The 13,037-nt window shown below is 41.4% G+C and overlaps 1 protein-coding gene across 3 annotated transcripts in view; it reads right to left on the bottom strand.

Annotated features, from left to right (window-relative positions):
* Positions 1-13,037, bottom strand: part of rttn (rotatin) — a 422,229-nt gene that overhangs the window by 143,745 nt on the left and 265,447 nt on the right. For all 3 annotated transcript variants that reach the window (XM_070888469.1, XM_070888467.1, XM_070888468.1), the window contains exons 39-41: positions 12,650-12,787; positions 11,216-11,433; positions 1,498-1,603 (exon numbers count right to left, since the gene is read on the bottom strand). In XM_070888469.1, the coding sequence (XP_070744570.1) occupies positions 1,498-1,603; positions 11,216-11,433; positions 12,650-12,787 (462 nt within the window). The remainder of the gene's footprint in view (positions 1-1,497; positions 1,604-11,215; positions 11,434-12,649; positions 12,788-13,037) is intronic.

The following is a 13,037-nucleotide window of genomic DNA, read 5'->3' as shown; positions in this document are numbered from 1 at the left end:
TATTTGAACAGTTTTTAGTTTCATGCCATTTACAGTCCCAGGATCTGCACCTTTGTGCTAGCCTGAAGCAAGCTAACTATCCTGTCCCTCCAAAGTAAAACTGTAGCTCTGTAGGACGGGTGGGGATGTATGGGAGGGCTTATGTTATATGGAGAATGCACGAGTGAAAGAATGACATTGACCCTACCAGCAGGTAATGTATGTATCTTCATTCGGAATCCTTACACCTTGTTTCTGTATATCAAAGTTGTGCAAGACTAGAACGAGGAGGTCCTGTGTAGGGGCTACACCACCAGCTACCTGAGCTGATCCTTTAAAGATGCTGTCGTGCACGGCATTTAAATCTACATGATAATGTTTAGTAAATGTGTGACAGTTGTTTCATATGGCAGCCTTGCATATGCTATTATTGGTATCTGACAGAGAGCTCTGGAATAAAGGTAATGATCCTTTACTTGCCCCTGGGCTTTTTCTGTGCAAGATGATGGTATGTTGGATGTAGTTAACCAATCACCTGGCAATCTGCTGCTTACTAACCAGTTGTCCTTGGGCTCCTGCATCATAGGAAATGAGTAACTATCAAACATCTACTTAGTGGAAATGATATTCCATTTCTGGCTTGTCCCAAGGAGGATAAAACAATGGGACAACAATTTCCTCATTCAAATGAAATTGGGAAGTAACCTTCAGTTAAATATTTGGGTGAGTCCTGAGGATCACTCTACTGGGAGTGACAAATTAAAAAGAGAGTTCATTTACAATAAAGACATGCGCATCACTCTACAAACTGAAACAAATGTTAACAATAGTCTAGTTTTTGGTGAAAGGAATTTAATCATAGTTGTGTGCATATATCTGAATGGTAGATACAGTAACTTTGACGAGCCATCAATTGGAAAATAGAGAGGTCCACATAGCTGGGTGATCCTCTAACAATGCAAAGTGAAACAGGCGTTGCAAGAGTCAAATCGCATAAAGTGAACTCAATTAGAACTATATTTAAAACTGTCAGATACTGAAGCTACTTCAGCATATATGGTATCTCACAGGAGCCAGAGCTAAATGACAAGCACAACACTACAGGAAATAGAACTAACTAATTCAGTACAACACTACAAAAGCCAGAACGAACCAAATTAGAACACCACTGCATAAACTTTTCCATCTGAACCAGAAAAATCAGCTTTTACAGTCTGAATACACTTTCATTCTACTTGCACCAAACGGTCATGGCCTTATTACTGGCACATATGAACTACAAACTCATGGCCACTGGAGAGCAGACTGAGAATGTTACAATTCATTTCACTTGTGACCTTTAATAGTCATTGGAGGATGTTTGCAGATCAGATATCCTTCAGGTAGATTTGAACGTAGCCTACTTTTTAGTTCATATTACTCTTGATACTTTTTTGGGTAACTTCACATTGAGATAATCCAACTAAAAGTCAGCCAAGGCTAATTTTACAAGTGCACGGTAATATCTGTATGACTTACCCTGCAAGGCATGCTTCTGTGCACAAATGCTTACAGGAAGCAATGCTATGAGAGCACCCGCTGCAACTTTCCTCTGAGTATCTTCACACGATTTACCCTCGTAGCTCTGCAGAAAAAACAAGGTAAAGCCACATCTAAATCACGGCTAACTGAAAAATACATTTTGTTTATCTTAATACTCAAGTAGAAATTTCAATCTTTCTTTTTCTTATTCAATTTTGTTTTCAACTAGTTCTATACTCTTCGCCATTCTCAAACACAGATTCCCCCTCCAGTTTCCTTCTGTTACTCTTAAGTATTTGTGTAGTTGTCAAATAATATTATGAAACCTATTAACACAATTTAAAATAAATCGTATTGCAAGGGCAAAGAGAACAAATGGCAATTAGCCTTGAGCAAATATTTTTTTTTTTTTTTTTAATTGCTTTTCTCGGTATTAATATTTGCAAGGCAATTAGTTACCATTATAATTTCAGCAGCTAAACAAAAAAGCAGATGCTGTCCACTTCTCAGGAATGACGTCATTGACTTGTTATCTAGTTGGGTATTTACTCCATCAGTCTTTGAATATTTGCTGCGTTTTAGCAGAGATTTTATTTTCACCCACATGTCCCTGGAACAAGTAGGTATACACTTTTGAATTCATAGTAACATTCCCTATATCATCATAGAATGGTTACAACACAGAGCTTGTGCCAGCTCTCTGCAAGAGCTACTCCTCCGCCCTTTCCCTGTCGCCCCACAATTTTTTTTCCTTCAGGTACTTATCCAATTCAATTTTGAAAGCCATGATTGAATCTGTCTCCACCACCCTTTTAGGCAATGCATTCCAGATCATAACCACTCGTTGCGTATAAAGGTTTTTCCTTATGTTGCCTTTTGTTCTTCTGCCAATCACCTTAAATCTGTGTCATCTGGTTCTCGACCCTTCAGTCAATGGGAACAATTTCTCTCTCTCGACCCCTCATGATTCTGAACACCTCTATCAAACCTCCTCTCAACTTTCTCTGTTCCGAGAAAAACACCCCCAGCATCTCAAAGTGCTTTACAGCCAATTAAGTATTTTTGGAGTGTAGTCGCTGTTGTAATGTGGGAAACATGGCAGTCAATTTGCACATAGTAAGCTCCCACAAACAGCAATGTGAGAATGACCAGATAATCTGTTTTTTGTTAGGTTGATTGAGGGATAAATATTGGGCAGGAATACCGGGGGTAACTCCCCTGCTCTTCTAAGAAATAGCGCCATGGGATCTTTTGCGTCCACCTGAGAGCGCAGATGGGGCCTCAGTTTAACGTCTCATCCGAAAGATGGCACCTCAAACAGTGCAACACTCACTCAGCACCGCACTGGAGTGTTAGCCTAAATTTTTTGTACTCAAGTCCCTGGACTCAGAGGCGAGAGTGCTACCCACTGAGTCACAGCTGACACATGTCTCCCACAGCACCATGTCAATTTTTCTTCAGTCCCTTAATCAATTTCCACATTTGAGAAACCTCAATGAACAGAAGTACATCTGAATAAATGACCAGAGTTTGTCTAAGCAATGCACATGAGGGAAATTCTTAGCGTGATGTCAGAATGAAATAGTCTTTCCTGTGTTCAATCACCCAGCAGAGGTTGTGGGGCTATCTGGGGGTGACCAAGCAGAGTAAAATATTAAATAAATAGAATGCCCCCCAATGGATTAAAGGGTAAATGCACCAAATGGTAGATACTGAAACATGCACATCAGGAAGGTTGCAGTTTTGAGCTCTAATCGCAAAGCGATTTCAACCAGGAAAGCTCAGACGCGGATGGACAATTTTACTAACCCGTCTCGGATAACATGTTTGCGTTGAAGTGAAACCTGGCCCCAAGGTCTGAGAGAGAGACTAGGCCTTAGAGGGAAAAACTTAAGATACATTTGACAGGCACTGGAAAATTCTATGAATATGTAGACTGATTTATTTTAGCAAATTCTTCACATTTTAACCTGTTTGCTATTATTTGCTTGTGTAGCTGGATGGCTGAAGAAAGAATAAAATAAATCAGCACAGTTTTTAAACAACTTATTTTTATATAGCGTCTTTAACATGGTAAAATGTCCCAAGGCCCTTCACAGGAGCATCATCAAACAAAATTTGACACTGATCCACACAAGGCGCTATTAGGGTAGATTGCAAAGAGCCGCAGTACAGCGGGACCTGGGGGCACTTGTGCATGAAACACAAAAGGACAGTATGCAGGTACAGCAAGTGATCAGGAAGGCCAATGGTATCTTGGCCTTTATTGCAAAGGGGATGGAGTAGAAAAGCAGGGAAGTCTTGCTACAGTTGTACAGGGTATTGGTGAGGCCACAGCTGGAATACTGCGTGCAGTTTTGGTTTCCATATTTACGAAAGGATATACTTGCTTTGGAGGCAGTTCAGAGAAGATTCACAAGATTGATTCCAGAGATGAGGGGGTTGACTTATGAGGAAAGGTTGAGTAGGTTGGGCCTCTACTCACTGGAATTCAGAAGAATGAGGTGTGATCTTATCGAAATGTATAAGATTATGAGGGGGCTCGACAAGGATGGATGCAGAGAGGATGTTTCCATCGATGGGGGGAGACTAGAACTAGAGGGCATAATCTTAGAATAAGGGGCCGCCCATTTAAAACGGAGATGAGGAGAAATTTCTTCGCTGCCTCAGAGAGCTGTGGAAGCTGGGACACTGAATACATTTAAGACAGAAATAGACAGTTTCTTGAAAGATAAGGGGATAAGGGGTTATGGGAAGCGGGTGGGGAACTGGAACTGAGTCCATCATCAGATCAGCCATGATCTTATTGAATGGCGGAGCAGGCTCGAAGGGCCGTATGGCCTACTCCTGTTCCTACTTCTTATGTTGTTATGACCAAAAGCTTGGTCAAAAAGGTAGGTTTTAAGGAATGTCATAAAGCAGGAAAGATAGGTAGAGAGGAGGAGAGGTTTAGGGAGGGAATTCCAGAGCTTTAGGGCTTTGGTAGCTGAAGGCACGGCCGCCAATTGTGGAATGATTAAAATCAGGGATGTGCAATAGGCCAGGATTGGAGGATTACATATATCTCAAAGGGTTGTAGGGCTGGAGGAAGTTACAGAGATAGGGAAGGGTGAGGCCATGGAGGGATGTGAAAACAAGGTTGAGAATGTTAAAATCAGGGTGGTGCTTAACCAGGAGCAAATGTCGGTCAGCCATGTGGGTGAACGGGACTTGGTGCGAGTTAGAATCTGGGCAGCAGAGTTTAGGATGATCTCAAGTTTACAGAGGGTGGAAGATGGGAGGCCGGCCAAGAGTGCATTGGAATAGTCGTCTAGAGATTAAAAAAAGGCATGGATGAGGGTTTCAGCAGCAGATGACCTGAGGGAGGGGTGGAGCTGGACAATGTTACAGAGGTTGGAATAGGCGGCCAGAGATGGCACGGAAATGTGGTTGGAAGCTCATCTCAGGGTCAAATACGACCAAGATTGCGAATAGTCTAGTTCCGTCTTAGACAGACACGAGGGAGATGGATGGATTCGATAGCTACGAAATGGCGGGGACAGAAGCTAATGGCTTTGATCTTCCCAAGGCTGACGCAAGGGTAATTGGCGCCCTCGGTAAACTGTTCACCTGGCGCCCCGCTAAGCCCCTCCACCTCAACTCAACTTATCCGAGATGTACTGGTCCTCGTCGATGGCTTTCTCGGAGACGGACAGGCAAAGCAAGCTGCTCAATCGCCGGGACCAGGATCCCTGCAGCCTAACTCTGCGCAAGACCTGACCAAACCAAGTGGTCCCAGTGCACAGGGTCATCGAAACAGCACGTTCTAGGTGGGGGGAAATTCTTTTTGCTGAGCGATCTGTTCACAAAGAATGCGATCGGGTGCCCAAAAGCAGTGGAGTCTGCGTCAAAGCCCGCTGGTGACAGTGGCGAGATGCTGACGGGGGATGGACTGAGTGGGCTTGGCAGATCCCCGATGGATCCGGGTGGGATGCCCACCTAGTTAGGCTGGATGTGATTGCTGGAGAGGGTTGCCTCCCCCCGGGTCCCCTTTCCTCTCTAACCACACCTAGTGGAATCCCAGCCACCGCCACATTAGGGTACCTGTTTATTTATTTATTTTAAGGATCAGTTATCAGGTATTTTTTGATGGCTTTTTATAAGGTACAGCCTCTGCTGAACGACTGGCTGAGCTCATAGAAACATAGAAAATAGGTGCAGGAGTAGGCCATTCGGCTCTTCGAGCCTGCACTGCCATTCAATAAGATCATTCCTTCAGTACCCCTTTCCTGCTTTCTCTCCATACCCCTTGATCCCCTCAACCGTAAGGGCCATATCTAACTCCCTCTTGAATATATCCAATGAACTGGCATCAACAACTCTCTGCGGCAGGGAATTCCACAGGTCAACAACTCTGAGTGAAGAAGTTTCTCCTCATCTCAGTCCTAAATGGCCTACCCCTTATCCTAAGATCTCCATATTTATATTATAATGTGCGAAAGATGAGAATTAAATAACCTGCTAAAGAAGGATCAAGTCGGGTGAATCCAAAGGAGAGGGGGGGGCGGGGAACTTTCTTACTGAAATGTCAAATCGTGTGGTGCACAAACTTCTACATCCACCCCTTCCCCTCACTCAACATAAACCCCCATTCCCAATCTCACCTGGGTTAGGTACCATTTCGGCCAAATTAATCAGGGTAACTTGACATTTGACATTTTAATAATGGATCGCAATAAGTATGTTTTCTTTCTGATTTACTTTTGTGTATATGTTTTAATGTGTGCTCACAGTTGTATCTCTTTTGATGACTTGCTTTTGAGATTGGGGTTATACGTGTTTTCCTCAAAAGTTCCTCTATAAAAACAGACAACTCGTACAAGCGGCTCGTTACACTGAGCACCCTGATTACTAGGCACAAGATATCCCTTTCCTCACAAGACTGGCGCCATTGGACCGTTTGGAATTGAAGTACATGAGTACCGATGTGATGCACTGCAGTTTCACCAATCTATCACACAATTCCTCCAAACATGTGATTTTTTATTCCGTCATGTCATTCCGACTGAAAGAAAGGCAAATACAAAATGGTACAGGAGTGAAACAGAGCTCCAGAAGCGATGCAATATCAACGATTACCCTTTACCTAGAGTAACTGCAGGAAATGGAAACAACCTAGCTTTGGATCGTATATAAACACTTGCCCGAATAACCCAGTAAAGTTAGTGCTCAGGAACTATACAGAAGAACCCATCAAGCAAAACAACAGAATCACCTTGGGGTGGCTGGAGACATTCGGGAATGGTCCCCAAGATATTGTACATAATTATTCATAATCTGACTTTAGAATACTGTCAACCCATTGCCCCTGTTTCAATGAGTTCCTTGTCGCAAGTTGCTTGCTCCATTTAAACGCACAGGGAAGGGATTGCAGTCAACTTAATCTAAAACAAGTAGTATTTGAAAAGTGGGATAGATTTCGTGTGAGAAAAAAATTTCCTTCAGATCCTGTTACATAATGGATAATTCGGTCAAGATTTGGAAGTTATCCAGGTTATCTGCAATGCATAGAAATCCGGATTCAAGTGTAATCTTGGTTCAAGCGCAACATGCTTGGGCAATTTAATGAGGATTAAACAGTGGTGTATCATGAATTTGAAGAAACGCATTTGGTAAATAGGGATCTGTTTTTGCATTTGATTGTACATTAAAGGAGTCGTGATTCATGCACAATCAAAGCATGGTCCCAAAATGGCATTGGTTATGTGGGTCCACCGTTGTGAAAAGGTAATTGGTCTAATAATAAAAATCAATAACAATATCATATGAGAAGAAGCCACGTTGTTGTTTTGTTGTTTCTGGACTGTCGGTGGTCCTGAAAGGCAGCAACAGGCACCAACTCCGGGGTAGGATTTTCCTTCTGTGCGTCATCCGCAGGAGAAGAAATTGACATCGTGGCTGAGTTACATGGAAATCAAGAGATGCAGGAGGAAGGACGCGAGATAGTCTGCCCGAGTCATCCTTCTCTCTGCTGAGTCAGTGGCTGCACAATCCCGTTAGCCCGTGAAACTTCAGCCAGGCTTAACAGCTTCTCCGGGGCTAGAACCAGTTAGGATGCGCACTCTAGAGTAAAAATGGTGCTGTCTCCATCGACCAAGACATTCAATTAAAATAAACTCTCTCATTAACACGGCCAACTGTTCAAAACTCAACGGTCTGTATTATTTTAAAAGTGTAACTTGTCTTGGAAGCCAACCGTTTAGTTTCTGATGAATTGTTCCAGAGTTTGTTCAGCACAACAACCCGTGAAGCTACAAAGTAAACTGTTCCGCAAGATCTGTTATTGGCGCCCCTTAAATTTTGGCGCCCTAGGCGAGCGCATTGTTCGCCTAATGGTTGCGCCAGCCCTGAGTCTTCCCAATATTTGGTTGGAGGAAATTTCTGCTCATCCAGTACTAGGTGTTGAACAAGCACTCTGACAATTTAGCTACAGTGGAGGGGTTGAAGTCAGGTGGTGGTGAGATAGAGCTGGGCGTCATCAGCGTACATGTGGAAACTGATTCTGTGCTTTCAGATGGTGTCGCTGAGAGGCAGCAAGCAGATGACAAATAGGAGGGGGGGGTCAAGGATAGATCCTTGGGGGACACCAGAGGTAACAGCGCAGGAGCGGGAAGAGAAGCCATTGCAGGTGATTCTCTGGCTACAATTAGATAGATAAGAATAGAACCAGGCGAGTGCAGTCCCACCCAGCTGGATGATGTTGGAAAGGCGTTGGAGGAGGATCGTGTGATCAACTGTGTCAAAGGCTGCAGATAGGTTGAGAAGGACAAAGGGGGACAAGAGGTAGTGATTTGGTTGGTTCCCTTCTTCTTTCATTTATTGATAAGAGTCTCCTGGATGACCACTGTGGATTGAATGTTTTCAGAAGTACTTTTTCCACTGGAAGTTTAACTACCTGCATTTCTCATGTTTGTTTCATTGAACTACCTGTTCAATTGCAATCGGTTGAAGATTAAATAATACAAAATTTAAGACAATCTGGTGAAAGCATGACACAGACACCGCACATCACAAGAATGACAGTTGCCATGCAACTGAGGAAATATGACAGACAGGAAGTAGTATGCATCTATGGACTTTAAATGAATGTGCTGTGGCACTGCTCAAGGTGATGGAGATGTTGTGCTTTTACAAAGGGTTACTGGGTGTGAGGAAGGGTGCACACATCTCCAGTGAAAGAATTTGGCAAGATGTTTGCAAGAGATCACCAAAGACAATGAAGTAAGTATTTTTTGATTGGTTTCTTACTTATGGCAGGTATGTAGGTGCGTTGGTTGGTAGGTAAAGTTTTGAGTGCAATAGGGGAAACAGACACTTTCCACCCATCTGTTTAGGGGGTGAGTTTTGTAGTGAAGACAAAATAAAATACATAAAACTTAAGAAAAGATGAAATTCATTTAAATATTTCCTTCTTTACCAAATATCTCTGCAACAGTACTTAAGTGTTACCAACACATTCTATTGAAATATACATTTTAATCGGGACTTTTCATCAGAATCTTTCCACAAACCTGAACAATGGTACAGTCCTCCCAGAACTTGCTGCTGTGTATATGAACAATTGACTTCTCAGTATAAAAGTACTTGGAATAACATAAAATATAAAGTTCTGCTTTTTCCTCATTCACCAGTTTTCTCCTCAGCTGCATCAGTGCATGAATCTTTTACTACAGCTTCGGACTACTTGCAGAAGACCAGCTAACATATAGTATATAAAACCTTTGTTTTCAAAAGTACCTCAGTTTTTGCTTTAACTTGTTTTTGCTTTTTTTTTTAACAAAAGGTTTTGCATGGGGCTTTCATTCTCAGTAATCTCCATTGATAGGGACTTACCAAACGCTCACACACTCTAAATATCCATTCTTACTGTCAATCATAAAAAAAATCTCCAGTTTTGCCAGAGATTTTCCAGTTATGAAAGGTCATCGACCCGAAACGTTAACTATGTTTCTCTTTCCACAGATGCTGCCTGACCTGCTGAGTGTTCCCAACATTTTCTGTTTATATTAAAAAAAATACTATAGGTATAGGCAGAAATGCATGCTGGGAGCTATTTGCTTGCTTCTCTTTTAGTTTCTGCAGCTTACAAAAATGCATCTCGGCCTTAGACAGAAAATATTAAAGGCATTTCTAACAGTAAGGGTTGTAATTTTTTTTATATCTATGTTATAAGCATTATTTAAACTAGTAAATGCTCAGCTGAGTCCAGAATCCAAGATGGTGGCTGAAAGGATTCCTCCCAACCCTTCTTCATCTAACCTTATCAGTATATCCTTTTCTCCCTCATGTACTTGCCTAGCTTCCCCTTAAATGCATCTATGCTATTCACCTCAACCACTTCTTGTGGTAGCGTGTTCCACATTCTATCCACTCTCTGGGTAAAGATGTTTCTCCTGAATTCTCTATTGATTTATTAGTGACTATCTTATATTTAGCTTGATACTGGGCCAGATTTTGCAGTCAGCGTTGTATGAACAGCATCAAGGAATTCATTACACTTGCACTTTCCCATAGACTTTCTATGGGATTTTGCACTGGAATATATTGTAAATTAGAGCGCCAAAAAGCACAGCACCCTCTACAGGGGATCTGGGTGAACAGGGCAAGCAACTGTGTAGCTCACCAATCAGACTGAAAAATCGTTAATGAGCAGCGCAGAGTGTGAACTAGGAAGTCAGCTACAATATTGAATTCAATGTCAAATCAGGTACAGAAAGTGAAATAAAAAGGAAAGAAAGATTGGATTAAGTTGAATTTTACTTTAATTAAAAAAAAAATCTGCAACAATAATTAGTGCCAGAGGGGTTGTTTGGCAATAATTAAGACTTACGTATTTGAATGGCGAGCCTCTCGGCGAGAAAGCGTCATTGCATAGCTTTTTGTGGCAGTTGCTATCCGATTTCCATGCAAATTAGTGAGCGGTGTTAACCTCACTGTTATTTTTACAACAAAATCCACCTCAATGCTTCATAATGAAATGTTGGAAAAGCAAGAATTTTCAGATCCAAAAATGAATTATGAAAATTAGTGTCACATGCACTATTCTAACCCGTTGGAGAATTTTAAAGAGATCAGAGAAAAGGAGGGGACAGGAATCTTTGTTCCCAAAGAACAGGCTTTCAAATATCCATGCTGACCTGGCTTTGTTCCTGCGAAAAAACTTTGGAGCCATTTACCGATTCAAATTGCAGGCAGATAGATGCAATCCTGCATAGCTCCAATAAGGAAGTGCAGTTGGGTCAGTGCTAGTGTTAAATATCTGTTCAATATGTGCTTCGAACGCATTGAGCTGACAACTATATTATCCATTGTACTCAAATGCTGTTCTGTGAGAGGGACAGGAGAGGGATAATATGGTGCCAAATCAGTGGCCAATCTGAAGCATTGGAGATTGGGAGTGAGTCTTCTGTTTCATTTCTAAACCTGACAATTTGATGGTGTTTGTCTGGAGTGTAGAGATCAAAATACCAATAAAAAGTTAATAATCTTCAAAATATGATTCTCCTGGACTTTGATGCTGAGGTTTAAACAGCTCTGTAATGGTATCTTGTAATAATTCAGTTGTGCAAATAAAGCCAAGCAGCTTGATTACAAATATTTTCGATATACTGGCTAATTTAGATTCTTCATACATTCAAAATAACAATGAATTTGCATCGGAATTTTTGCAGTGTACCTGTAATATGCTCTCACAGAGCCGACTGCCTGATGATTCAGCCCCTTCAGTTCCATCTAAAAGCTCAGTAAGGGTCACACACTGGACTGAGTGGCTTTCTGCTCCAATTTGGAACTGCCTCTGTCCCTCTTCAGTCAGGAGTAGAGAAATGAATTGCAAGGATACTATATACAAATAGGGTCTGGTGGTAGACAGCTGAATGCACAAGGAAATGGTATCTAAAAGACAAACAAATATTCATTTAACAATACAAACCTAACTCTTTCAACACTGCAATAGCAACAGCAAAACTCAGCGTACCGTTACACTATACATACCAAAGGGACTCGGGTTTCAATTTTGGATATGTGCCAAGTTAGCTAGTTTTAGTCAGGTGAAAGTTGGGGAGTTACAAATGGACTTAGTGCTTCCGGGATATTCGGGGCAAATATCAGTGAGAGTTTCTGCGACCAATCACTGTAGCTGGAAAATGCTTGGCTATCGACATTGAGTGAGAGAATAGGGAAGGACTCGGATGTTACGCCTTCCATAGTTGAGTAACCTGCAGATGTTCACTGTCAAGGTTCACACATGAAGAATAGTATACATAGTGAAGGGTGCCAGGGAAAGTACACACTGTGAAGACAGGAGAGGGCAGAACATTCTGTGAGAAAAGAGGCAATTCCAAACTAATTTTGTATGGTTTACAAACACAACTAAGGGAGAGAAGTTCTTCTTCTCTGCTTCCAACAAAGATTACAAATGTATACAAAACCGTTTCCATTGGTGTTATAGGAAAAATACAGATAATTGGAACAACTGAAAAGATGTCTCGGTACTCAACAGGCAACTGTTAAATGAGAAAATAAATCAAACTATATTAAAATATTCCTGCAATATTGCATGCTTAGTTACAGGTGCTTACAACAATGAATTTCACCCCATAGAGATTAATTTATAAAGAATGCTTTAAGGAAAGCAGAGGCAGGTGACACATAATATTCTATGTGTTGAATTAAAGATTTAATCAGAGTGTAACCGGCCTGCTGCTTACACTGAGCTATCCTTGTAACTTATGCTCAGTTTGTTCAAATGAAAACTAACTTTCAAATATGCTGCAATGCTTTAAGTAGTTATCTGGTTTCTAAATTGGTTATCACAGTGCTGTATGCAGGGTGGTAGGTTGAGGGGGTGATGTGCGATGCAACAGACGAAATCTGCCAAGTGCTGCTAAACTGGTGATAAACAGTATCAAACTCTGTGTAATGTCCCTGCAATATTAATTGTATGTGCAAAAAAACAATAGGATTAATACTTGTTCTGTATGGATTAAAATTTGGTTACGCACATGGAAATAGTACATTAGCTAATGTGGGCACCAGTGAAACAAAGTACCCAAGGGGGGATCTATTCTCCTGAATACAGATAATGCACACTTTAGCTGGTTCATATTACCTATGAGAGCAGCCCACTGCTTTGCTGCAGCAGTTACGACAGCTGGGAATGTAGCCTGACCAATTTTCCGTAGAATTATGTTCAAAAGGATAAACAAGTCTGTCCATGCTTGGTAGATAGCAGATGTTACCTCACAGTCTGAAACACAGATAGTTATTAGGTTGGCATTGAAAAATCACTCCTTTAAAAAAGAGAATTTCCAGTTATTAACAGCCAATGCTAAGTAACAATATACATCTCGCATTCTGACTTTATCCTATTTCTGCAAAACCCTTAGCTAATGTTTAGTGTTATATTTGAAAGCAGGTACCTATAGCACTACAAACATTCACATCTGCTTATAGAATTAATAACCAGTTGTCTCCCTAACTGTATTATAGCTCTAAAC

Source organism: Pristiophorus japonicus, chromosome 1, assembly GCF_044704955.1.
Source record: "Pristiophorus japonicus isolate sPriJap1 chromosome 1, sPriJap1.hap1, whole genome shotgun sequence".
In the NCBI taxonomy this organism is placed as follows: domain Eukaryota; kingdom Metazoa; phylum Chordata; class Chondrichthyes; family Pristiophoridae; genus Pristiophorus; species Pristiophorus japonicus.
Note: the sequence above shows the minus strand (reverse complement) of the source record. Positions and strands in the feature narration are given on the sequence as shown.